This window comes from Dendrobates tinctorius, unplaced genomic scaffold (genome assembly GCF_039654945.1).
Source record: "Dendrobates tinctorius isolate UK_male_01 unplaced genomic scaffold, ASM3965494v1 ptg000023l, whole genome shotgun sequence".
NCBI classification, from domain to species: domain Eukaryota; kingdom Metazoa; phylum Chordata; class Amphibia; order Anura; family Dendrobatidae; genus Dendrobates; species Dendrobates tinctorius.
In genome coordinates this window covers 10,765,539-10,793,444 of record NW_027361691.1, presented here as the reverse complement: position 1 = coordinate 10,793,444, position 27,906 = coordinate 10,765,539, and the positions used below count along the sequence as shown (strand labels likewise).

General features: G+C 44.9%; 1 protein-coding gene across 8 annotated transcripts in view; it reads left to right on the top strand.

Moving 5' to 3' along the window:
• Window positions 1–27,906, top strand: part of GRM5 (glutamate metabotropic receptor 5) — a 443,426-nt gene that overhangs the window by 363,784 nt on the left and 51,736 nt on the right. For all 8 annotated transcript variants that reach the window (XM_073569256.1, XM_073569259.1, XM_073569257.1 and 5 more), the window contains exons 5-7: window positions 23,835–24,081; window positions 24,605–24,773; window positions 25,809–25,935. In XM_073569256.1, the coding sequence (XP_073425357.1) occupies window positions 23,835–24,081; window positions 24,605–24,773; window positions 25,809–25,935 (543 nt within the window). The remainder of the gene's footprint in view (window positions 1–23,834; window positions 24,082–24,604; window positions 24,774–25,808; window positions 25,936–27,906) is intronic.

Here is a 27,906-nt window from a genome sequence, read left to right as displayed (position 1 = left end):
TATCCCTCCTGTACCTCGCTTGCCCGTACTGTGTATGACCTCCGCTTTGCCTGACTGAGTTTTTGTATAGTGTCCTGCCATCTCTGAAAGCAGGACGCTAAGCCCCGCCCCCTTGCAGTCACATGACCGTAGGTCCTGTGACTGCTTGCTAACTTCAGCGACCACAGGTCCTGTGCATAAATACTTTCCTGCTGTACCTGACCCTGGGTCCCCTACAGTGCGGGTGAGTCCCTGCCCAGTGGAGGCTGCACGCCGGCGCTGTCAGGATCCTGACACCCAGACAATTAAACATACGACACCACTCTCTTACAGATCCCTTCAGGTTACAATAGAAAAAGGATTTGAATTCCGTATATATTTTAGGTAATGACGCATGTCCTTTAATAGATGCATCCCGCAGCGTGTTGTCAATATGCTAAGAAGGCTCCATAAAACGCAGGCACTTTTTGGATGTTGTATTCGGTCACAATATTTTTCTTTTAATATTAATGAAATCCGCAAAGGAAAACTATCATCACTGAGCGTTCGCTTACATCTGCAGGAATGATTATCTCCAGTGAGAATAAAAAGACTTATTGAACATGGAGACGCAGCCAAGAAATCTGCTCATTAATGAAAGCAACTGCGGTTTATGCACAGTCTGACTTATTGATACTTATTTCAAGGATGTTCAACAAAGGGAAATGATAAATGTATTTTGCTGGGAATACACCATTGTGGAATAGCTTCAGAACCATTGGATAATTTGTCCTTTAGCGACCTCTGTACAGAAAGATGCTCATCTAAAAAATAGTCCATGTACATATGATATATGATAGCTGAGATTTCTTATCGTTATCAGCACATTTCTCTAGAAAGGGAAACCAAGTAAAAAATTCTATTTCTATACTGTGCCTTTATTTAAAAGTGATATGATGTCATTACGTTCATACATGACATTACTGATCCTGAGTTACATCCTGTATTATACTCCAGAGCAGGGCTGGTTTTAGGCAAAGTGGAGCTCTAGGCAAAGTTTAAAATGGGGCCCCAAATACTGACATATTGCTCCATCACACAGAAGCATTTCGGTTGTATTTACATGCGCTAGTTCAGGACGCTAAATGAGTGTGTTCTACAATATTGAAGTCGTTCAACATTTGTTTCCCGGCCTCTTTACACCAACTGAAAAAGAATAATGGGGACAGAACGATCACTAATGGATCAATCTGTCCCCATACAGTATCATGTTATCAGCAGCACATCTACAGTTTACACCACATAGTCCTCCATATAATATAATGTGTCCCATAGTCCTCCATATAGTATAATACACTCCTCAGTCCTCCATATAGTATAATACACTCCTCAGTCCTCCATATAGTATAATACACTCCCCATAGTCCTCCATATAGTAAAATACACTCCTCATAGCCCTCCATATATTAAAATACACTTAGTCCTCCATATAGTATAATACACTACTCAGTCATCCATATAATATAATACACTCCTCCATATATTAAGATACATTGCTCAGTCCTCCACATAGTATAATACACTCCTCATAGTGCTCCATATATGGTATAATGCACCACCATAGTCATCCATATAGTACAATTCACTTCCCATAGTATAATGCACCCCATAGTTTTTCATATAATATCATGAATTCCCCATAGTCCTCGATACAGTATAATGCAGCCCCATATACAGTGCCTTGCGAAAGTATTCGGCTCCCTGGAACTTTTCAACCTTTTCCCACATATCATGCTTCAAACATAAAGATACCAAATGTAAATTTTTGGTGAAGATTAAGAATCAACAACAAGTGGAAAACAATTGTGAAGTTGAACAAAATTTATTGGTTCTTTTAATTTTTTGAGGAAATACAATAACAGAAAAGTGGGGCGTGCAATATTATTCGGCCCCTTTACTTTCAGTGCAGTAAACTCACTCCAGAAGTTCACTGTGGATCTCTGAATGATCCAATGTTGTCCTAAATGACTAATGATGATAAATATAATCCACCTGTGCGTAATCAAGTCTCCGTATAAATGCACCTGCTCTGTGATAATCTCAGGGTTCTGTTTGAAGCACAGAGAGCATCATGAAGACCAAGTAACACAACAGGCCGGTTCGTGATACTGTTGTGGAGAAGCTTAAAGCCAGATTTGGATACAAATTGATTTCCAAAACTTTAAACATCCCAAGGAGCACTGTGCAAGCGATCATATTGAAATGGAAGGAGTATCATACCACTGAAAATCTACCCAGACCTGGCCGTCACTCTAAACTTTCATCTTAAACCAGGAGAAGACTGATCAGAGATGCAGCCAAGAGGCCCATAATAACTCTGGATGAACTGCAGAGATCTACAGCTGAGGTGGGACAGTGTGTCCATAGGACAACAATCAGTCGTACACTGCACAAATCTAGCCTTTATGGAAGAGTGGCAAGAAGAAAGCCATTTCTCAAAGATATCCATTAAAAGTGTAATTTAAAGTTTGCAACAAGCCACCTTGGAGACACACCAAACGTGGAAGAAGGTGCTCTGGTCAGATGAAACCAAAATCGAATTTTTTGGCAACAATGCCAAACGATATGTTTGGCGTAAATGCAACACAGCTCAACATCCTGAACACACCATCAACCTGTTGGAGTCTGCAAAAGACCTGAGACTGGGATGGAGATTTGTCTTCCAACAAGACAATGATCCCAAACATAAAGCAAAATCTACAATGGAATGGTTCACAAATAAATGTATCCAGGTGTTAGAATGGCCAAGTCAAAGTCCAGACCTGAATCCAATCGAGAATCTGTGGAAAGAGCGGAAAACTGCTGTTCACAAACGATCTCCATCAAACCTCACTGAGCTCTAGCTGTTTGCCAAGGAAGAATGGGCAAGAATTTCAGTCTCATGATGTTCAAAACTCATAGAGACATACCCCAAGAGACTTGCAGCTGTAATCGCAGCAAAAGGTGGCGCAACAAAGTATTAAGTTAAAGGGGGGGGAATAATATTGCACGCCCCACTTTTCAGTTTTTCAATTTCCACAAAAATGTAAAATAACCAATAAATTTTCTTCAACTTCACAATTGTGTCCCACTTGTTGATTCTTCACCAAAAATTTACATTTGGTATCTTTATGTTTGAAGCATGATATGTTGGAAAAGTTTGAAAAGTTCCAGGGAGCCGAATACTTTTTCAAGGCACTGTAGTATAATGCAGCAACCCCATAGAGCATAAAGCAGTCACCTCAGAGAGTATAATGTAACCCTCCATAGAATATAATGCAGCCCCCTCATATAGTTTATTGTAGCCCCCTCATAGAGTATGATGCAATCACCCCTCATAGAATATAAATATAATACAGCCCCCCATAGAATATAATGTAGCCCCGAATAGAATAGAATACAGCCCACCTCACCATAGAATATAATGTAGCCCGATCAAAGAGTATGATGAAGTCCTCCCTCATAAAATCTAATACAGCCCCTCATAAAATATAACATAGCCGACCATAGAATATAATACCGCCCACCTCCCCATAGAATATAATGTAGCCCCCCATAGAATATAATGCAGCCCCCATAGTATATAACACAGCCTCCCCCAGAGAATATAACATACCCCCCAATAGTATATAACACTGCCACATAGTATATAACACAGCCTCCCCCATAGAATATACCCCCATAGTATATAACACAGCCTCCCCAATAGAATAATATACCCCCCAATAGTATATAACACAGCCACATAGCATATAACACAGCCTCCCCCATAGTCTATAACATACCCCCATAGTATATAAAACAGCCTCCCCCATAGAATATAATATACCCCCAATAGTATATAACACAGCCCACATAGTATATAACGCAGCCCGCATAGTATATAACACAGCCCGCATAGTATATAACACAGCCCGCATAGTATATAGCACAGATCGCATACTATATAGCACAGCTCACATAGTATATTACACAGACCACATAGTATATAACACAGCCATCACAGTATATAATAGCCCACATAGCATTTAGCACAGCCCTGATAGTATATAGCACATCCCACATAGTATATAGCACAGCCGCATGGTATATAGCACAATTCGCAGAGTATATAGCACAGCTCACATAGTATATAACACAGCCCTCATAGTATATAGCACAGCCTGCACAGTGTATAGCACAGCCCGCATAGTAGATAGCACAGCCCGCATAGTAGATAGCACAGCCCGCATAGTATATAGCACAGCCTGCATAGTATATAGCACAGCCCTCATAGTATATAGCAAAGCCCTCATAGTATATAGCACAGCCCGCATAGTATATAGCACTGCCCGCATAGTATATAACACAGCCCGCATAGTATAGAACACAGCCACATAGACTATAACACCACGACATAGTATATAGCACAGCCCACATAGTATATAGAACAGCCCACATAGTATATAGCACAGCCACATAGTATATAACACAGCCCTCAAAGTAGATAACACAGCCCGCATAGTACATAGTATATAGCACAGCCCACATCTCCCCCCCACCCCGGGAATGGCCCCACAGTCCAGTACTCACTGTTATAGTAAAAAAAAACCACACACTCCTCACCTCTCCTGTGCCCGCGCTGCTCCCGGCTGGCTCCTGTCTCAGCGGCTGCACTGCCAGCACACAGTGAGTGCGTGATGATGTTATCGCACAACCGCTGTGTCAGACGCTCTCTTCTCCATCATTGCTTTGAACTGTATCGGCAGAAGCCGGTATAGTTCAATGCGGCGGTGGGGGGAGTCGGCGCTGGCGGCAGGCGGACCCCCCTGTCTCATGGGCCCTATAGCGTCTGCGTGATGTGCCACTAGCTGGGGGCCCCTGGGGGAGCGGGGACCCTAGGCATCTGCCTGATCTTCCTGCCCCTAACACCGGCCCTGCTCCAGAGCTGTGCTCACTGTTCTGCTGGTGCAGTCACTGTGTACATACATTACATTTCTGATCCTGTACTGATCCTGAGTTACATCCTGTATTATACTCCAGAGCTGCACTCACTATTCTGCTGGTTTAGCCACTGTGTACATACATTACATTACTGATCCTGAGTTACATTCTGTATTATACTCCAGAGCTGCACTCACTATTCTGCTGGTGCCGTCACGGTGTACATACATTACATTACTGATCCTGAGTTACATCTTGTATTATACTCCAGAACTGCACTCACTATTCTGCTGGTGCAGTCACTGTGTACATACATTACATTTCTGATCCTGTACTGATCCTGAGTTACATCCTGTATTATACTCCAGAGCTGCACTCACTCTTCTCCTGGTGCAGTCATGGTGTACTTACATTACTGATCCTGAGTTACATCCTGTATTATACTCCAGAGCTGCACTCACTATTCTGCTGGTGCAGTCACTGTGTACATACATTACATTACTGATCCTGAGTTACTTCCTGTATTATACCGGGAGCTGCACTCACTATACTGCACCAGTTGCACTCACTATTCTGCTGGTGCAGTCATTGTGTACATACATTACATTACTGATCCTGAGTTACATCCTGTATTATACCCCAGAGCTGCACTCACTATTCTGCTGGTGCAGTCACTGTGTACATACATTACATTACTGATCCTGAGTTACATCCTGTATTATACTCCAGAGCTGCACTCACTATTCTGCTGGTGCAGTCACTGTGTACATACATTACATTACTGATCCTGAGTTACATCCTGTATTATACTGCAGAACTGCACTCACTATTCTGCTGGAGCACTCACTGTGTACATGCATTACATTACTGATCCTGAGTTACATCCTGTATTATACTCCAGAGCTACACTCACTATTCTGCTGATGCAGTCACTGCGTGCATACATTACATTACTGATCCTGAGTTAAATCCTGTATTATACTCCAGAGCTGCACTCACTGTTCTGCTGGTGCAGTCACTGTGTACATACATTACATTACTGATCCTGATTTACATCCTGTATTATACTCCAGAGCTGCACTCAATATTCTGCTGGTGCAGTCACTGTGTACATACATTACATTACTGATCCTGAGTTACATCCTGTATTATACTCCAGAGCTGCACTCACTATTCTGCTGGTGCAGTCACTGTGCACATACATTACATTACTGATCCTGAGTTACATCATGTATTATACTCCAGAGCTGCACTCACTATTCTGCTGGTGCAGTCACTGTGCACATACATTTCATTACTGATCCTGAGTTACATCCTGTATTATAGTCTAGAGCTGCACTCACTATTCTGCTGGTGCAGTCACTGTGTACATACATTACATTTCTGATCCTGTACTGATCCTGAGTTACATCCTGTATTATACTCCAGAGCTGCACTCACTCTTCTCCTGGTGCAGTCATGGTGTACTTACATTACTGATCCTGAGTTACATCCTGTATTATACTCCAGAGCTGCACTCACTATTCTGCTGGTGCAGTCACTGTGTACATACATTACATTACTGATCCTGAGTTACTTCCTGTATTATACCGGGAGCTGCACTCACTATACTGCACCAGTTGCACTCACTATTCTGCTGGTGCAGTCATTGTGTACATACATTACATTACTGATCCTGAGTTACATCCTGTATTATACCCCAGAGCTGCACTCACTATTCTGCTGGTGCAGTCACTGTGTACATACATTACATTACTGATCCTGAGTTACATCCTGTATTATACTCCAGAGCTGCACTCACTATTCTGCTGGTGCAGTCACTGTGTACATACATTACATTACTGATCCTGAGTTACATCCTGTATTATACTCCAGAGCTACACTCACTATTCTGCTGATGCAGTCACTGCGTGCATACATTACATTACTGATCCTGAGTTAAATCCTGTATTATACTCCAGAGCTGCACTCACTGTTCTGCTGGTGCAGTCACTGTGTACATACATTACATTACTGATCCTGATTTACATCCTGTATTATACTCCAGAGCTGCACTCAATATTCTGCTGGTGCAGTCACTGTGTACATACATTACATTACTGATCCTGAGTTACATCCTGTATTATACTCCAGAGCTGCACTCACTATTCTGCTGGTGCAGTCACTGTGCACATACATTACATTACTGATCCTGAGTTACATCATGTATTATACTCCAGAGCTGCACTCACTATTCTGCTGGTGCAGTCACTGTGCACATACATTTCATTACTGATCCTGAGTTACATCCTGTATTATAGTCTAGAGCTGCACTCACTATTCTGCTGGTGCAGTCACTGTGCACATACATTACATTACTGATCCTGAGTTACATCCTGTATTATACTCCAGAGCTGCACTCACTATTCTGCTGGTGCAGTCACTGTGTACATACATTACATTACTGATCCTGAATTACATCCTGTATTATACTCCAGAGCTGCACTCACTATTCTGCTGCTGCAGTCACTGTGCACATACATTACTTTACTGATCCTGAGTTACATCCTGTATTATACTCCAGAGCTGCACTCACTATTCTGCCGGTGCAGTCACTGTGTACATACATTACATTACTGATCCTGAGTTACCTCCTGTATTATACTCCAGAGCTGCACTCACTATTCTGCTGGTGCAGTCACTGTGTACATACATTACATTACTGATTCTGTATAAGGCTATGTTGTCACATTAAGGAAACGCTGCAGAGAGGACGCAGCTCCGCACAAAGCACTGCCCCCTTTTTTAACACATGCGGAATCACTGCAAGATAAGTAGTCAAGCTGCGGTCTATAAAGACGCGTCGCATTTCCGGTTTCGTGGGTGTGTCACCCGCGTATTTGCACGCATAGTGGAGATGGGATTTCATAAAATCCCCTCCACTATGCTGTAACATCTGGACGCTGCGGCAGTACGCAGCATCCAATCCGCAGTGTTTCCTGAACGTGGAAACATACCCTTATACTTGTGGTAGTTTAGCTCACTTGGCGGTATACTGAAGTAGGAAAACAGGAGCAACTTTAAGTCTCCAGTTGGTTTATTTTAAGCCAGCATAAACCAACAAGGGGAAAGTAAACACAGCCCTTCAGGCAAAAACAAGAAAACAACAAAGAAAACAAAATGCTGTAACAGTGTCCATTCGCTGCGGGTAACACCCTCAGAGGCGTATCTAGGCTTTCTGGCACCCGGGGCAAGAATTTGGTTCGGCACCCCCCCCCCCCCAAAAGTACATATGTGACTTGCACACTAAGGCCTCTTTCACACATCAGGTTTTCGCCGTCAGGCGCGATCCGGCGCTTTTGACAGAAACCGGATCCGGCGAAATGCAATGCCGGATCCGGTTTCCCCCCCATTGACTTGCATTTGCGCCGGATCGCGCCGGATGGCCATGCGTTTCAATGTGTCGCGATCCGGCGTCTGGAAAAAACAGCTACTGTAACGTTTTTTGTCTCCGGCGAAAAAGCCGGACACGCCGGATCCGGCGCGTCCGGCTTTTTCACACAATGAAAGCCTATGAGCGCCGCAATGCGCCTGATCCGGCGAAAGCCGGATCCGGTGGCCGGATCTGGTTTTTTTGGTCTGAGCATGCTCAGTAGCTCTGCCCACAAGACATATATAAAAGCAAGACAGTGGGACCCACAGCCACACCCAACATGCCACCCAAGACAGCAACCAGGCGCAGGAGAAGGCAGGAGACCACTGCAGCACCATCAGCACCACCCCAATTGGAGCAGCATGCTGAACAACGGGAGGGGAGTCCAGCAGCAGATGAGAGACGGTAATTATCAAATCACCCATTCCTCCAAACTAGGGCTATTGAATATCAAGATATTCATTGGCCCTTTGTTTCTCTTTATTCAACAGCCGCCAAAGAGATGCAGCAGCAGCAATGGCAGCAGGTGGAACACCACCCACAGGCATGGAGTGTGGCCACCAGGAAGACAGCACATCTTCTGGGAGCCCTCCCTCGCATCGTCAGCGTTTGACGGTAAGTTTTTATTTCCAAAATCCATCATCTCTGTAATATATGTCTATTCATTGCCTTTTATTTCAAAACAGGAATCACAAGATGAAGAGGAGCTCCCAGAAGAAGAAGGAAGGGGTGGACAGACACCTGGAGTGGGCTCACAATTGGTAAGTTTTTTGCATCAAACGCAGAAACACAACATCACACTACACACAACACATAGAAAACAATGTTCTGCAGACCACACACAGCAAACAAATGCCTACATCCAAAGACATAACATTTTTTGTTTTCTTCTCTAGTCTTCCCAATCTGGTGCTCGGCCAAGAGGTCCTCGCAGTGCCTCCCAGGGTCGTCGGCGACAGCAACGCGGCGGTCACCAGCGTGTAAGTATAAATATTGTTGCTTTGTTTTTTTGCACTTTTTATTTCATTTCTTTTGTGGAGCCTAATTATGTTATTTTTGTCTTTTTCTTTAACAGCCTTCAAGCGTGCTCCCGACTCTGACGGTGAGGATGGAGGACTCGATGTGGACCACCTCATCGATCTCGTCAGAGAAAGGGAGCCGCTCTGGAATATGGCTGACCGCCGCCACGCTGACCTGATCGTTACCCGACGACTCTGGGAGGAAATCTGTTTGCTCCTTGTGGGCCGCTGGGAGGACCTCGATGCTCGGGCCCAGATTAAAGAGCGTAAGTATATACAGTACCGGTTGCTTGATGTAAACCAGTGTTTCCCGAACTCCAGTCCTCGTGGTCCCCACGGATCATGTGTTCAGGATTTCTATTTACTATGGAAATCCTGAAAACATGACCCCTGGGGACCATGAGGACTGGAGTTTGTGAAACACTGATGTTGTATACTAACCACTCCTTTCTCGTTTCAGGGAACAGAATTGTGAATCAGTGGCCGTCTGTGAGGGATCGTTTCAAGAAGGAGTTCAATAAAGAGATGCGGGCCCCGAGTGGATCTGGAGGACGCAGGAGCAAGTACAAGTACGCATAAGCCCTGTCGTTCCTCCGGGAAACAATGGTCACTAGAAGGTAAATATTACACACCACATGTGAAAAAAAATGTTAGATGTAACTTTTTTTTTTCAGCCAGGGCCATACCATGTCAGTATTTTAATTGTTTTTTTTTCTCTTTATTCCACAGCACGGTGAGCAGCACTCGGGAGCCTGCACGATTGGACCCTTCTGAGGCGATCCCTGAGGAGACCGGCACCGAGGGACACTTCGACCGCCCCGGTACATCTGCACCTTCCCAGCCTTCCCACACATTCGACCCATCTGTCCCATCCACCAGCACAGGAGCATCGTGGCCGCCTACATTACATGAAGCTGCTGGTGAGGAGATCGCTTTCCCTTTACCCCACCCTTCTGCCCCTGCCACCTCTAGTACACCTGCGGGTACTGGGCGGCAGCGGCAGAGGGGTCAGGAAAAGAGTTATGCGCCAGAGTTCTTGCATCTGAATGCATCTTTCCAGAACTGTCTAAAAGTCTTGTCAGAGCAAATCTCCGCAGGCTTTCAGCAGATCAACTCCAGCATTCTGGAGGTGAAGACACTTCTGCAAACCATGCATTCAGAAGCAAGATCTTCGCCAAACCACACCTTTTTCAGGTCTGTTGTGGAGCGCATGGCAACACTATCTCCTACCCAGCAGATGCATGTAATGCATTCGTGCCACGGTGCTCTACAGCAGGTTACCTCCCAACCTCCACCTCCCACCACTGTAGTTCCTCCACCTGCACCCCCTCCAGCCACTTTCCATCCTCCCCCTCCTATTACATCTGCACCCCCTCCAGCCACTTTCCATCCTCCCCCTCCTATTACATACCAGCAACCTCACCAGTACCAGCAACCTTCCCAGTACCAGCAACCTCCCCAGTACCAGTCATCTCCCCACTTCCAGCAACCTGCCCCGTACCAAACTCCTTCCCCGTACCAAACTCCTTCCCCGTACCAAACTCCTTCCCCATACAACTTTCCATCAACATCATCTGCTCCTACAGTCCCTGCCCAACCCTCCACTCCACTGCCCACCACCTCTTCTGCCTCCCACATGTCCACCCATTCTGTAGCTTTTTCCACACCATCACCTCTAACTGTTCCTTCCCCACCACGATCCCAGTCCTCTCTCCACACTCCCATTGTCGAAGTGTCCCGCAGCCCCTCCAGCAGTATTTCCACCCCACACTACACCGAGTTATAATGTTTTTTTGTAATAAAAATGCCCATTTGGTTGGTTTCAAACCTTTATTAAAAAAGTTTTTTTAACTTTAAAAACAGTTTACACAAAAAAAAATATTTTAAATAAAAGTTAAATTATTGTTTACACTGGTTGTCTGTCATTTCTTTCTGCGGCGAAATATGTTTAAAAAAAAGGTTAAATACAGGGTATTTAAAAGGTAAAAAGGTATTCAAAACCAGGTATATAACTGTGGGTAAATTTTAGCTTTTTGCCACAGTTGTGTTCCTGGTTGTGTTTGAAGCAAAGTATTTCACCTGAAAAGTTGTGTTTATTGTTGGTGATTTCCTAACAATGTACACAACTTTTGTTAAAAGGTGAAATACTTTGCATAAAACACAACCAGGTACACACCTGTGGCCTAAAGCTAAAAATAGAGACCATGACAAGATAGCCAACTTTGGTTGGCAAAGGTATATACTGTTGGTCCAGAAGGTACACAAGTTTGGTTAGGGCACAAATCTTTCGCACTCTGTCATCCTGCCAGTGTACTCTGCCTTGAGGTGACATAAAGTATAGTGCAAAATTGTCCCTCATTACTGAAACCGTCACAGAACTTCTAGTGGTAATATTTCCAATGACAACATCCATCTTCGCCAGTAACTTGCTCTTCTCTCCAACCTGCACTTTCTCCTCTACAACCTGTCAAAGAAGGGCTGTAGGAACATGCTATATCTAGTTTTCCAGTAGCCAATCCCGTTCGGAAGGCCACAAGGGTCAATTTTAAAAACCGGATCCGGCGTAATCCGTCGAAAAACGGATAGAAAAACGGATGAACCGGATGAGACGGATCCGGTTTTGTCTGTCAAGAACAAGACGGATCCGGCAGAAAACCGGATCCGGCACATCAGGTTTTACAAAACATTTGCCGGATCCGGCATTCCGGCACGACGCCGGATCGCGCCTGACGCCGAAAACCTGATGTGTGAAAGTAGCCTTAGCCATGTAGCCACGAGCTGCTCTCCCTAATCCTCTCAATGTTCAGTAAAAAACTGAAAGCAGGATGAGAAGCTCGTTGTCACAAGACCTTAACTATGAAAATCGCATATGAGTGAAGTGTCCATGTGATGACTACTGGAACCTGCAGAGCTGAGTCCTGACATTGCAGCTTCTGAATTCTCACAACGAATGCACTGCACACATTTAGGATTCTCCCTTGCCAATGTACGGTCATGTCAGCACAAGTATGTGATTTGTATACTTCTGGCCACATTCCGACTAGACGTGCCCGGCCTCGCTCCGTTCATTATCATTGAGTGAGGCCACACATGTCTAGTCAGCATGTGACCGCAGGTATGTAAATTACCGGCACGAGAGAATCCTGACAGCGTTCAGTGAGCACTGTGAGAATTCAGAAGTCTGCAGTCACATAGAATGACTGCAGACTCAGCACAAACCTGGAGTACCCCTTTAATGTTCCTAACAAATAAAAACATGAGAATAAGTCAGTAGCACAAATTATATTTACATCCAGGTACCTTATAGATGACGTCATCTCTGGAGTCGTTCTCCTTTTCTTCTTCTTGTCCCGACCCCATGATGAGTTTTCTCATTCACATCTCGTCTCTGTAGACGTCCATCTTCTCCGGTCTTCTGCACCAATTCTCCACACGATGCCCTTAAAGATAGAAGTGTCATTATAATGCTCCTAAATAAAAATGTCTGCAATATACTGTCCCCTCACTCTATTCTCCTCCCTCCTCATACTGTCTCCTCATATATTTACCCCCTCACTCTCTATACTGTCTGCTCACACATACCCCTAACTCCCCATACTGTGTCTGCACACATCCCATCACCCTTACTCCCCATACTGTGCCCACATACATTCACCCGTTCGCACCCCTTACTGTCTGCACCCATCCCCCATACTGCTTCCTCATATATGCCCTCATACATACTCTTCATTTTGTGTCCTCAAATCTCCCCACACACGTTAAATACCATCCCCACTCCAAATCCCCCCATCCCCCACACACATTAAGTACCCCCCATCCCCACTCCAAATCCCCCCACACATTAAGTATCCCCCATCCCCACTCAATAATCCCTCGTCCCTACTCCCAAATCCCCCCACACATTAAGTATCCCCATCCCCACTCAATAATCCCTCGTCCCTACTCCCAAATCCCCCCACACATTATGTACCCCCACTCATTAACCCCCATCCCCACTCATTAACCCCTCCACTCATTAACCCCCATCCCCACTCATTAACCCCCATTCCCACTAATTAACCCCATCTCCACTCATTAACCCCCATACATTAACCCCCCTACACATTAACCCCCATCTCCACTCACTAAACCCCCCATCTCCACTCATTAACCCCCCACTTATTAACCCCCATCCCCACATTAACCCCCATCTCCACTCATTAACCCCCACACTCATTAACCCCCATCTTCACTCATTAACCCCCCACTCATTAACCCCCATCCCCACATTAACCCCAACACTTTAACCCCCACACATTAACCCCCCCACTCATTAACCCCCATCCCCACATTAACCCCCATCTCCACTCAATAACCGCCCACTCATTAACACCCATCCCCACATTAAACCCCATCTCCACTCAATAACCCCCACTCATTAACCCCCCGACTCATTAACCCCCATCCCCACTCAATAACCCCCCCACTCATTAACACCCCCCCATCTCCCATCTTCGGTGGTTCTTCAGCTCCACAGAGGAGCACACTTACCACCAGTGTTTGCTCTGGGCGCCGGGGAGTGACGTCAGCAGCGTGATCACATGACATGATCACGCTGCTGACGTCGCTCTGACTCGGCGGTCTGAGCTTCAATTGTACAGGCGTCTGTATAGACGCCAGTACAATTGCTGCCTGGGAGCTGGCACGGCCTCCTTCTCTGCACCGGCTGTCAACTTGACAGCCGTCACAGAGAACAGCCGACTCACAGGATGGGGGGCGGCAGAACGCAGCCGCCGGGGGGGGACACTGCGGACCGCTGCATTAGGCGGCCCGACTACGCCCCCCTGCTGGCTGCGCCCGGGGCAACTGCCCCGGCTGCCCCCCCCTGGATACGCCTCTGAACACCCTGCTCTGCAGCCCCACAGCTTCAGTCTTTCCTCCACAAGACACAAACCACAGGAGAATCCTTTCTCCAGTGTTGCTAAACAAAGACTGCCTCTGAAGCCCAAATATTTAATCCCCAGCCCATGTGACTCCTTCTCCCATGTGACTGAACACCTGACTGTGACATCTCACACAGGTCCTGTCAGCACATGACGGTGCTGCCTCTGTAGGTGGAGATAGGGTGGACACCCTCCCACCCGCTCTGTGGTTGTCCACATGAAAACCAGTCCATTTATGCAGCTTAGCTTAAACCTTACAACACATAGTGTGCTGGAGGAAAACACTCTGGTTTCACATCACTGAGGCCATTAAGTGCAGTGACACATAACTCCCCTCCAGTACTTTACCAGGGACTTTGTCACATACTCCAAAGCTGCACTTTGATTTCTGTTCTCTTAGTAGCTGAAGACATTAAGGTTTTAGTTTCTGCATTTCCCTAAATGGAAATACTACAGGCAATGATTCATGAAACAGTTGTCAGATTTCTGGCGTAAAGCTAAAATGTCACAACATTTTTGCAAATCTTTGTGCTGGGGAAAAAAGAAGGGTGGAACTTTATAATATACATCCGATGTGCCAGTCATGTGAAATCCACTACGTTAGCCATATGCTAATCAGGCTGGCAGTGCGCTAGGGGGGAGTCACTGCACTTGCACTTTTTTTCTGACACACCTACAGTGCATTTCCAGCCTGATTTGCATTCCATATTGGTGTCACGAAGTGACTGGCCCTGTGTGGCACGACCCGACAAACGGTTGGTCACTAAAACAGCAAGACAAACAAGGAGACACCGGGGACACAATTACAACGGTGGGCCCTGCGATAGGGAACGGGGAAATGGACACCTCCTGCACTCTCCTGAAGCTGTGTCCTGGACTATCCTCACGTCCCTATACAGATTTTTTCAAACTGTCGCCGAGCAGGATACCTTAGCCCTCACTTGCCCTGCACCTATCCCTAAGTAGGGAATTGGCAAGTGCAGACACTGGTCCCACCGCTGCACTGATACAACACCAAGGGAAGAAATAACAGACAAGAATAAACAAACAACACTTAGCTTTCTGCTGCAATGCACCCAACAGCAGAGTAAGGCGCCAGATCACAGCATTCAGCTGAAGCACCACTGCACTCAGCCAGCTCCAGACTCCTCATTGGTTGGTCTCCAAAGAGGAAGTGTATCAGCAACACCAGCTGATGCCTCAGGTGACCTTTTAAAAGAAGGTGGGAGTGGTCACCACCTGCATCAGCAAATTCACCAGCCATGTAGTTACACCAGCGACCCCCGATGGCCTGAAAGCAAAAAAGTTTTAATGTGAGAATGCAGATCTGACACAGATCCAAAAAATGGATTGTGACAATTGGATTTCCCATGACTGGCACATCAGATCTGTACTAAAGGGGCATACTTTTAATTGGGGGACATCCCCTATTAGGTCACTGGAACTATTCTTCCCATGTAATAACATGCTGACAGGTTCCCTTTACTGTGAATTTCTTCTCACTGGCTGAGATATGTTGTCATTGAGTTTCTCATCAGTTGCATTTTAAATTTCCTGCTGCTACTTGCAGTACCAGTTTTGTCCACCAGGGGCAGTATTGCCTTTTCATGGACATCAGTACTGCAGTGCCCCTTTGTCCAATTTTGCTGATATATTCTTTGGAACTCGCAGGACCTACATATGGAATTTCTTCAGAAAGAAGTACATCCCTGATATCACAGAGCCTTCATTCAAGTTATAGAGGAAAACTCTGCGACAGATCTGTTTTTCCCCCTGTAAGTGCTACCATCCATTTAGAGTCCCTCTACCGGACCAGTTAGGCTCAGCCCCAAAAAGTTGAAAACAGTTTTACAGCAGAAATTGAGCGCTCAGGTGCTGACTACGAAAAATACAATTTTAGGTCAGACTCATAACGTGTTTCTTGCTGTGAAAATCTGACATGTAACAGATAAATGAGAAAGCCGTGTAAGCGCTGGGTACCCAGACGCCGGTGAGTACAGATGATGTCCCCACCGAAGAGCACAATGTTCTATGGAAAATAGGAGCGGCGAGAATGTGATACCACCCGGAACGCAGAACATAGACTTGTGTGCTCCAGGGTCTCCTCTAGCATCAACACTACAAGGGGTTGTCTGGCATGGAATATATATATATATAATAAGTCTAGCATGGGATATATACTGTATAATATATATTTTACTAAATATTGGAGTCTACATTGGGGGTGCGGCCTAAGGATACAATGTCATCAGAGACATGGTCGAGGTGAGGAGGCTGAGCCTGACCACCACTGAGCAACACAGAACTACAAGGTGTTCAGTGCTCAGAGCCACGGCTGAGGTGAGGAGGCTGAGCCCGACCACCACTGAGCAAGACACCGAAGTGCAAGATATTCAGTGCTCAGAGACACAGCCGAGGTGAGGAGGCTGAGCCCGACCACCATTGAGCAAGACACAGAAGTACAAAGGGTTCAGTGCTTAGAGACATTGTCGAGGTGAGGAGGCTGAGCCCGACCACCACTGATCAAGACACTGAAGTGCAAGATATTCAGTGCTCAGAGTCAAGGCCGAGGTGAGGAGGCTGAGCCCGACCACCATTGTGCAAGACACAGAAGTACAAGGTGTCCAGTGCTCAGAGCCACGGCCGAGGTGAGGAGGCTGAGCCTGACCACCACTGACCAAGACACCAAAGTACAAGATGTTCAGTGCTCAGAGACAAGGCCGAGGTGAGGAGGCTGAGCCCGACCACCACTGACCAAGACACCAAAGTACAAGATGTTCAGTGCTCAGAGACAAGGCCGAGGTGAGGAGGCTGAGCCCGACCACCACTGAGCAAGACACAGAAGTGGAAATGTCAGGACTGGTCCAAGAAATATCAGAAGACAGATTGTTCAAAGGTTTTATGACTTCATACTTTTTTGCAAAAAATGTATCAACTAAATACCCTGTTTTTGTTACCTTTTACCAGCACTTGCTGCTTATTGCTACAGATATTTTACAACAGAGTATTCATGCACGTTTGTCATACTGTGTGTTTTTTCTGTGTCTCAGTCTTTGGGTGGTGTGAACATTGACTTGTTCATTCTTGTGCATGTCCCATGTTTTTAATTTATGACTGATGAGATGAGAGCAACTCTGGATGGACCAGATGGATGACCCCAAAGCAAGATCAGTAACGGGCACAGATGCAAGTGAGGTGGAGCTGGAGCACTGCTATGTGCTGGGATTATTATTATGAGCTAGTTGGAGCTTTTCGGGTTGACGATGGAGTCAAACTCAACTTCAAAACTTACTCCCAGTATTTAGAGGACACTTTCTTCTAGCAGTGGTACACGAAAAAATCAGGATCATACAAGAACATCATGATTTTTTTGCAGGACAAGTCTTCATCACGGCATCGAAGTCTCCACTGCTCGATACTTTAAAGATGAAAGAATAATGGCCCGGCCCCGTCTTCATCGGACATAAACCATACTGAGAACTTGTGGTCCTTCTTACACTGGAGAACATGGATGGAGCTCATGGCTGTTACTGAAAAAAAAGGGTAGCCATATCACTGTGTATATATATGTAAAGTATTTAGTCAGTCAGCAATAGTGCAAGTTCCACCACTTAAAAAGATGAGAGGCGTCTGTAATTTACATCATAGGTAGACCTCAACTATGGGAGACAAACTGAGAAAAAAAAATCCAGAAAATCACATTGTCTGTTTTTTTTTTCATTTTATTTGCATATTATGGTGGAAAATAAGTATTTGGTCAGAAACAAAATTTCATCTCAATACTTTGTGATATATCCTTTGTTGGCAATGACAGAGGTCAAACGTTTTCTGTAAGTCTTCACAAGGTTGCCACACACTGTTGTTGGTATGTTGGCCCATTCCTTCATGCAGATCTCCTCTAGAGCAGTGATGTTTTTGGCTTTTCGCTTGGCAACACGGACTTTCAACTCCCTCCAAAGGTTTTCTATAGGGTTGAGATCTGGAGACTGGCTAGGCCACTCCAGGACCTTGAAATGCTTCTTACGAAGCCACTCCTTCATTGCCCTGGCGGTGTGCTTTGGATCATTGTCATGTTGAAAGACCCAGCCACGTTTCATCTTCAATGCCCTTGCTGATGGAAGGAGGTTTGCACTCAAAATCTCACGATACATGGCCCCATTCATTCTTTCATGTACCTGGATCAGTCGTCCTGGCCCCTTTGCAGAGAAACAGCCCCAAAGCATGATGTTTCCACCACCATGCTTTACAGTAGGTATGGTGTTTGATGGATGCAACTCAGTATTCTTTTTCCTCCAAACACGACAAGTTGTGTTTCTACCAAACAGTTCCAGTTTGGTTTCATCAGGCCATAGGACATTCTCCCAAAACTCCTCTGGATCATCCAAATGCTCTCTAGCAAACTTCAGACGGTCCCGGACATGTACAGGCTTAAGCAGTGGGACACGTCTGGCACTGCAGGATCTGAGTCCATGGTGGCGTAGTGTGTTACTTATGGTAGGCCTTGTTACATTGGTCCCAGCTCTCTGCAGTTCATTCACTAGGTCCCCCCGCGTGGTTCTGGGATTTTTGCTCACCGTTCTTGTGATCATTCTGACCCCACGGGGTGGGATTTTGCGTGGAGCACCAGATCGAGGGAGATTATCAGTGGTCTTGTATGTCTTCCATTTTCTAATTATTGCTCCCACAGTTGATTTCTTCACTCCAAGCTGGTTGGCTATTGCAGATTCAGTCTCCCCAGCCTGGTGCAGGGCTACAATTTTGTTTCTGGTGTCCTTTGACAGCTCTTTGGTCTTCACCATAGTGGAGTTTGGAGTCAGACTGTTTGAGGGTGTGCACAGGTGTCTTTTTATACTGATAACAAGTTTAAACAGGTGCCATTACTACAGGTAATGAGTGGAGGAAAGAGGAGACTCTTAAAGAAGAAGTTACAGGTCTGTGAGAGCCAGAAATCTTGATTGCTTGTTTCTGACCAAATACTTATTTTCCACCATAATATGCAAATAAAATGAAAAAAAAAAACAGACAATGTGATTTTCTGGATTTTTTTTTCTCAGTTTGTCTCCCATAGTTGAGGTCTACCTATGATGTAAATTACAGACGCCTCTCATCTTTTTAAGTGGTGGAACTTGCACTATTGCTGACTGACTAAATACTTTTTTGCCCCACTGTATATATAGGTCACTACTTGTTTTTAATCTCACTGTAACTGATAATAAAAATAAATTGAGATAGAAAATTTACATTTTTCATTTTCTTACCTAATAATTCTGCACACAGAGATATTCTCCCAGAAAAGACTAGCGTGGAAATGTGCAAGAGAGCACCAGAGGTAAGAGAGTAGGAATGGTGCGTGTGCCAGGAGGCACTACAGAGCACCATAGGTAAGAGAGGAGGAATGGTGCATGTACCAGGAGGCACAACAGAGCACCATAGGTAAGAGCAAGGAAGAGCTTAGGCAAGACATAGCGAAACAGGCTAAGGCAGAGAACAGCGGAAGTACTACAAGGCAAAGCAAAGCAAGGACAAACATGGCACGAGAGACAACACAAGACATGGCACGAGACAAGAGGCAGAGTACAAGCACAGAGCGTGTGCAGAGATGCACGACAGGGCAGAGTGCAGGGGCACAGAATACAGGGAGCGACCGAGCAGACCAAGCAGCCATGCAGGGAAGCAACACAATACTCAGGCCCAGACCATAGGCAGGGGCGGTCTGATATAGCACCATAGCACCTGCAGTTCTGGGTCAGGATCAGGGAAGGCCTTCCGGTTCAGACCCTCCAGGATCATAGAGAGCGTTGCTAGATCAGACTGGGCTGAACCATACAGAAGGTCACATGATCAGGGGTTCCAGGAATACCTAGAGGATTGCAGAATCAGATAGTGCTGGAACATAGGAAAGGTCACATGACCAGGGGCTCCAGGAATACAGAGAGGATTGCAGAACCAGAGCAGAGACGTATTGTTACCTAGCAATGGCGTGCAGCCATGAGGCAAGGCGCGCGTGCTCACTGCTCCAGGCATCTTGCAGCATAAGAGACATGGCGGGCATGACAGGCATAACGGACATGACAGGCATAACGGACACGGCGGGCATGACACTATATAAGTAAGGCTTTATCATGAGGTGACCCAGCCCCCTGCCAGCGCTGCGTGCACGCCTGACTATGTGCCCACAGGGACTCTCTCCCTTTGTCCCAAGACCTTGATATCTCTCTCCTCCCCTCCAAAAAGGAGAATATTGCTACTTTTCGTGGCTGCCTTCCATGGACTTTCCATGCTCACATATATCTCCATACCTCTAGTCTGATGAAGGTCTGAGTTGTAGACCAAAACGTCATATAATTTTGGGAGAATCTGTTGTAATAATATATTTCTTCTGCATATATTTCTTTTGAGTGCCGGAATTTCTTATACTATACTATATAAGTAACAATGTATAGATAAAAATGGAATAATTAACAAAGATGAAAATATATATAGGTCTCTGCAGGTATACTATCGATTCAATAAAGTGCACATGTGCATAGATGTCAATCGAAACGTAGCAGACAGTGTAGTTGACCTTAATAAAATGTGTCTAGAAAGTTACTGCTCCTACACTCCCCCCTGCGCCGTGACACATGACCGTGGCAACAGGGGTCATGTGGGAGGGGGAGTGGTGACGCCTGCTAACCTCCTTTGTGAGTATGCGTAAAATCACACCCATGCCTTTTCTCATTGGTTGATTCTTCTTTTTAAACTTCCCTGTTTGTGGATAATGCCACCCCCTAACGAAGACAAAGGCCAAAACGCACGTCGGGGTGGACGCATTGTGTGACAAGTCACTGCTGACCAAAGCTATATTCTCTATGACTTATATGGTGCCATTTTCATGAGGGAGGGATATTATCTTTATAACCCTATATATGAGTAACTGATAATTCATAACTGTGCCTTCTGTTGAATTATTAGTCTTAAAGGCTTGGGAAGGTGAGAATGGCTAATGAAATCACTTATTAACCTTACATAGGCTAGTTCAGAGGTGGTGTGACAAGATGGCATTTGTATCTTGGAACAACACCCTGGAAGGAATCCTTGGAATGTGAAGTGGATACACCAAAAGACTAGATAAGGAGCAGACCAATGGACCAATCACAGACTGACACCATAGTTGCTCAGAAGATTGTGCGACGCTCTGTTTCTCCCTGTTACATGATCCTTTGCTTTTGTACAAATAAAATCAGTTTTGTGCCAGCTTTTGCTGAGCGAGGACCACATATCTGACTTCTGTGTCCGATGTAATTCCTCTATGCATGCACTTGGCTCATATTTATCAGGTCAGGGACAGGCAATCGCTGAGATCTCATTTTAAGAGCTCACTCTCACAGGCTCCCATGCACTCTTGCACTTTATTGATTATATAGGATGCCTATACATATCTACATATACCTGTACTTTTCTAGACACATCTTATTAAGGTCAACCACAATGTTTGGCTCCTTCACTTCTATTGACATTTATGCACATGTGCGCTTTATTGAGTCGATAGTATACCTGCAGGAACCAATATATATTTTCATCTTGGTTAATTATTCTCTTTGGACCTATACGTTGTTACTTATATAGGTCTACGTGTCCTGCAATGATTGCCATATATAAATATATAGTTATATATAGTGATTGTCACTAGGATCAGCGTCCGCTTTTTCATCCGGTTGTTTCTCCCACCCTCTGCTATTTTGATACTTGATCAACAAAGTTGTATATAATGTTTTCACATCCTGCACATCCTGATCCTTCTTGTCGGTTTTTCTCTTTTGTTGACACTGTCCAATCAGAGCTGACTTTGTAGGGACACACCCATTTTTTGTAAGGGTTTATGAATAGTAACACCCAGTTGTCAATTAATTCATACATTTCAAGGAGGAAGAGTAGAGGAACCGTACGACAAAGAGTGATGTGAAAAGGCTCTGGAGTATTGTTATTTTATTACAAATGCAAATATTTCCAAAATGAGACTTTTTAAGAGGGGAGACAGGTCTCCTTTAATAGATAGGAGTCTCTTATTTTAAGGTCCACATTAACCCCCTATTGAGATTCTATACACCCTTTTACGGAGCCTAATTGTACAGCGTTATCCTTAATGACAGTGTGTTCGCTCCTGATCATGTTACTGTTGATATTTTGTGGGATCTAGTAATTAGTTTGTTTGAGAGGACTCTGAAAGGGATTGTAAAGTGTGTATAACCCCATTTATGAGGATCAAAACCGTGTAATGTGTAAGTCACGTGAATCATTATTCTCAATACCTAGTTTTCTTACTGGTCACTCTCCACAAGGAGAAACTTTACCCTTTGGATCCCAGTCATCAGCTTCTCATCAGCCAAATCAGATCTCTTGCTTTGCACTGATGAGGGGCAACACCCCAAAACACGTGTCTGAAAATTCAGATTCTAGTCATGTAGCAAGACTCAGTAAAGGGTCGATATTGACTTTTGTGATTGCTACTTCCAATAGGTGGCACTAGAGTTCAAGTCCTCTTCCTCTCTAAAGAGGTAATTTGGATTTTTTTGTCTTTTATATCCCTAAAGGGACTTAGGTAACACTTGACTGTCTGCTGACACCAGGGTAGGAAATAAAATCACATAATGGGTGGAGTCTGACAACTTAACTTCCACAGAAAATAAGTGCCATAGATAAAACAGAGGTGATACAATGTAACAAGAACAATGTAATAACAATCACTAGGTGATACAATGTAGAAACCATATTTGATCAGTTAAAATAGTACAAAGCTCTTACATTGTATTGCTGTGGATCTAGTATCAGGTTATAACCATTTTTTCACATTATTTTAGGCTTAAGTATTATATTTCTTAAATTACCCAGAGATTGGTATAGTTCATTAAAGGGGTTATTATCACCTGTTCACAGGATAGATCAATGGGGTCTGACTGATTGGGCAAAACCGATAGCGTAAAATGGGACATTTTTATCCTCATTCGAATGGTGTTTATGCTTGACTGCTGAGCCAGCTGGGCACTCTTATCCCTGTATGAATGGTGTGCATGCTTGACCGCTGCTCCAGCCGGGCACTTTTATCCCCGTATGAATGGTGAGCATTATCGACTGCTGTTCCAGCGGGGCACTTTTATGATCGCATGAATGGTGAGCATGCTCGACTGCTGCTCCAGCTGGGCACTTTTATCATCAAATGAATGGTGTGCATGTTTGACCGCTGCTTCAGCGGGTCACTTTTATCCCCGTACGAATGGTGAGTATGATCGCCTGCTGCTCCAGCGGGGAACTTTTATCATCGCATGAATGGTGCGCATGCTTGACCGCTGCTCCAGCGGCGCACTTTTATCGCTGTATGAGTTGTGCGCACGCTCGACCTCTGCTCCAGTGGGGCACTGTTATCACTGTATGAATGGTGCACATGCTCAACTGCTGCTCCAGCAGGGCACTTATCCCATGGATAGGTGATAAGTTGTTTTCACCGAAAAAGGCTTTAAGTTAATGACTAGTCAATCTTGGCCAATACTAGTGCTAACCTGCCCCCTCACTTTTGTTTTCCAGCTCGATTATCGTTAACGTATCAGTACGCACAAGATTCTAAAATGGGATTTGTTATCAATGCGATTTACGCCATGGCCTACGGCCTCCACAACATGCAGATGTCTCTGTGTCCTGGATTTGCCGGCCTTTGTGATGCCATGAAGCCGATAGATGGACAGAAGCTCCTGGACTGTATCATGAAGGCGAATTTCACAGGAGTAGCTGGAGACATGATCATGTTTGATGAAAATGGAGATTCTCCCGGAAGGTACGACGTCTGTGGAACACTCACAGATTTCATTTAGACCATTGCAAAATTAAAGGGGTTGTCAAAAATTAGAAAACATGGCTGCTTTTTCCAGCGCTGCACCCGTCCATCGGGCGTGTATAAGATTGCAGCTTAGCTTCACTGATGTGAGGGGAGATGAGCTGCAACGTGCGTTGCGCTTTTATTGAAGAAAGCTGCCAGGTTTTTGTTCTTTTGGAAAATCACTTTATTATAATTAAAGACTTCCACAAGATATGTCTGTTTTCGGGGACCGGCACCCATCTTCAGAATGGGGTGCCCCATCACTCTCCTGTCTCGTAATGCAGCTGATGTGAAGGGAGAGGTGACTTCTATAGAAGTTACGAAGTTCCAGAGAAGTTAAGAAAAGAGCCGAGCATCCTCTGGCAGATATCCCGTAAATGTCTAAGATTGGAATACTCCTTTATGTGGTGCTCATCCCCAGTGAAATATGCTCTACCAACATGTCCATCGTAGCGACCCCTAATATAGTCATTTCTCCTAGATATGAGATCATGAATTTTAAGAAAATGGGAAAAGATTACTTTGATTACATCAATGTTGGCAGCTGGGACAACGGAGAACTAAAGATGGACGATGATGAAATTTGGTCAAGTAAGAATTCTGTCATTAGATCCGTCTGCAGCGAACCCTGCGCAAAGGGACAAATCAAGGTAACGGAACGATGGGGTTTATAGTAAAGATGAGGAAAAGGAAATACATTATTCACTACTGGAACACAAAATCAGGATCTATCTGTCTGTTTGTCCCATATCTATCTATTTGTAATTCCATCTGTCCGTCTATCTATCCCATATCTATCTATCTTTCAAATCACCAAACAAATGTAAATATTAGACAAAGATAACACAATCACAAAATCAATTTTTTAAAATGGAGATCTATATTATTAAGGGAGAAAGAAATCCAAACCTACAGGTCCCTGTGTGAAAAAGTGATTGTCCTGTAAACCTAATAACTGGTTGGGCCACCCTTATCCGCTAACACTGCAAACAAACGTTTGTGACAACTGGTAATGAGTTTTTTACAACGCTCTGGTGGAATTTTGTCCCACTTATTTTTGCAGAATTGTCGTAATTCAGCCACATTGGAGGGTTTCCGAGCATGAACCGCCTTTTTAAGTTCATCTTGGCATCTCAAACAGATTAAGGTCAGAATTTTGACTAGGCCACTCCAAAGTCATAATTTTGTTTTTCTTAAGTCATTCAGAGGTGACTAGCTGGTGTGTTTTGGATCATTATCCTGCTGCATAACCCAAGTGCATTTTGCGCTTACTTGTGTTATCTTTATCTAATATTTTACATTTGTTTGTTGATCTGAAAAATGTAAGTGTGACAAACATGCAAAAGAATAGGAAATCAGGAAGGGGGCATACACTTTTTGACACAACAGTATCCCATATCTATCTAACTATCTATCTACCATCTAAATTTAGACAGTAATGTTACATATAATGTATTTTCTGTGATTCTCATGATTTTGCAGCAAATTTATCAAAAACTACGGTATGACCAAACCCTGTAACGTGACCGTCAGGCCGGATTTGCACATTCATGTCTCATTATCCATGGTGAAAGCCTATGAGGTTGGGGGAACAGAGGACAGTTCATGAATCACAGAACGTGACACACTGATGTGTGAATGTGGCCTAATGCTGATACTCTGTTTCCATGCATTCTCATTTTTAGGTCATCCGTAAAGGAGAGGTGAGCTGCTGCTGGACCTGCACCCCCTGCAAAGAAAACGAGATTGTATTTGATGAATACACCTGTAAAGCTTGTGAACTGGGATCCTGGCCGACTGATGATCTCACTGGTAACTCACATATTGTTATCTCTGAAGCATTGTCTAAGGTTGTTCACACAATGTAACCGAGCTGTATATCGCCTATTGTGAATGATGGATCCTGTGTTATCTACTGTATATAGAGGAGTTATCAGTCATTGTACAGGAGGAGGAGGTGAGCTGTGATATCACCTATTGTAAATGGTGTATTCTGTGTTATCTACTGTATATAGAGGTGTAACAGCCCTTTATGGCTACCACTGTACCCTGGGTGTTATGGGGGTCTCACCTCTTCTGTATGCAGTGCCTTCACCCGAATCTTGATTGGAGCTCTGTCTCTGGGCTGCAGAAGGACAGTTATCTTTTGCCAGGGGCTGATTCAGGAAACCCCTGCCACAGCTCGGTACACACTCAGGAAGCAGGAGTAAAAGAGTTTAACAGATTTATTGCTATGAAGCAGAATTAAAATGGATTTACAAGAATAAACATACAATGCGATTTACTGTGCTCTATAAAAGTCATATACCCATCACAGACTAACTAAAAACCAACCCTGCAAATATAACGTGGCCAATTCCCCCTCTTTTGCATTTACTCTGACTGACCGTTGGGGCCCAGTTGCCGCAGATGTTGGCATGCAAAGGAAGGTTGGCGTGCAAAGTAGAAAACGTAGGTGCACTTAAATGAATGTTGCTGTCAATAGTCTCGATTGCAGTGTACTCACTGTAAGTCGTGCTGATAGAATTGATAGAATCATAAGTCTCAGCAGAACACTCACTGTGTCTCCAACAATCGGAGGATTCTTTATACTCCAGCTGAGGGCTGCAGGATTTAGACCTTTATCCGATAGGAGTACTGGCAGGACTCTCTGGATCTTTGCTCTCTCCGGCAACACTGGTATCTCCGCGGGGTCCCCCACACTCTGCAACTTAGGGGAATCAAGATCCACACTGCTCTGTTTCTCATAACCAGCAGCAGCAGCCACGTTTTCTCTCCTCTCACCATTTGCTTTCACTTTCTCCTCAGCGTCCTCCCCCAAGTCCCTCCTCCTCCCTTCTCTCATCTCACTGGAACAAGGATCCCTGGGAGTTGTAGTCTTCTGCCACTCAAGAGAAAAGCGATTGGTGTCTGTAGGTCCCTGTTTAACAGCCACTGCAAAACTCTTCTTAGAGTCTGTTAGCTCCAGCATTCCAGTAGATGCTCTAACAGTTCCCTGTGCATGTGTTACATTCTCTCCCTGGTGAGTCATTGAAAGTGTCCCATCATGATATGAGGACTCACCACCTGAAACATGAAAGGGAGTTAGAGCATCCTGACTAACATCAAATTTACATGCACACAAACCACCACCTGGACACATGAGAGATACCGAGTAATAGGGCCAAACAGAATTCTAATTAGAGGGTATCAGCCTAGGGACCTCAGTGGTATGTCCCATTCTATCATAGGTCAACATCATGGGGGGCCTAACGTCCCACTTGGGACGAGTGTGTACCGAGGTGGCCCCCTCCTCAACCCCCGACTCTTGTCTCTCCAAAACGGGCTTCTCCAGATGGATCTCTCCATTCAATAAATGTCCTTCTTCTGGACTCTCCCCCAATTGTGGACAGAGCACCTTAGCCTCCTGACAAATGTCCTTTGTTCGTGTTTCTACTTCAGGAGTCTGGTTTTCAAGGCCCGAGCCTGTGGGGCATGGGTCATCGCATCGGTCCATCTGTAGCTCCATTGACCGTCAGCTTCCCATTCATCCCCAGACTGCCACTTCCTCCTGAGGCAACCCCAAGCTGGGGTGGAGGTTCACCCCTATGACTTCTATTGCACAGAGGGGTGGTACGACCTCCTTGAATTTGCAATGGTGGTAAAGGGATGGTCTTTCCCACAGGCATCAGATGGTGTCGATGATAGGTTTTGACAGCTCCACCCCCTTTCTCAGACTTTACTCTGGGGGCCCGGACACAAGGCTGCTTCTCCATTACCACATAAGGGTCAGGACACCACCGG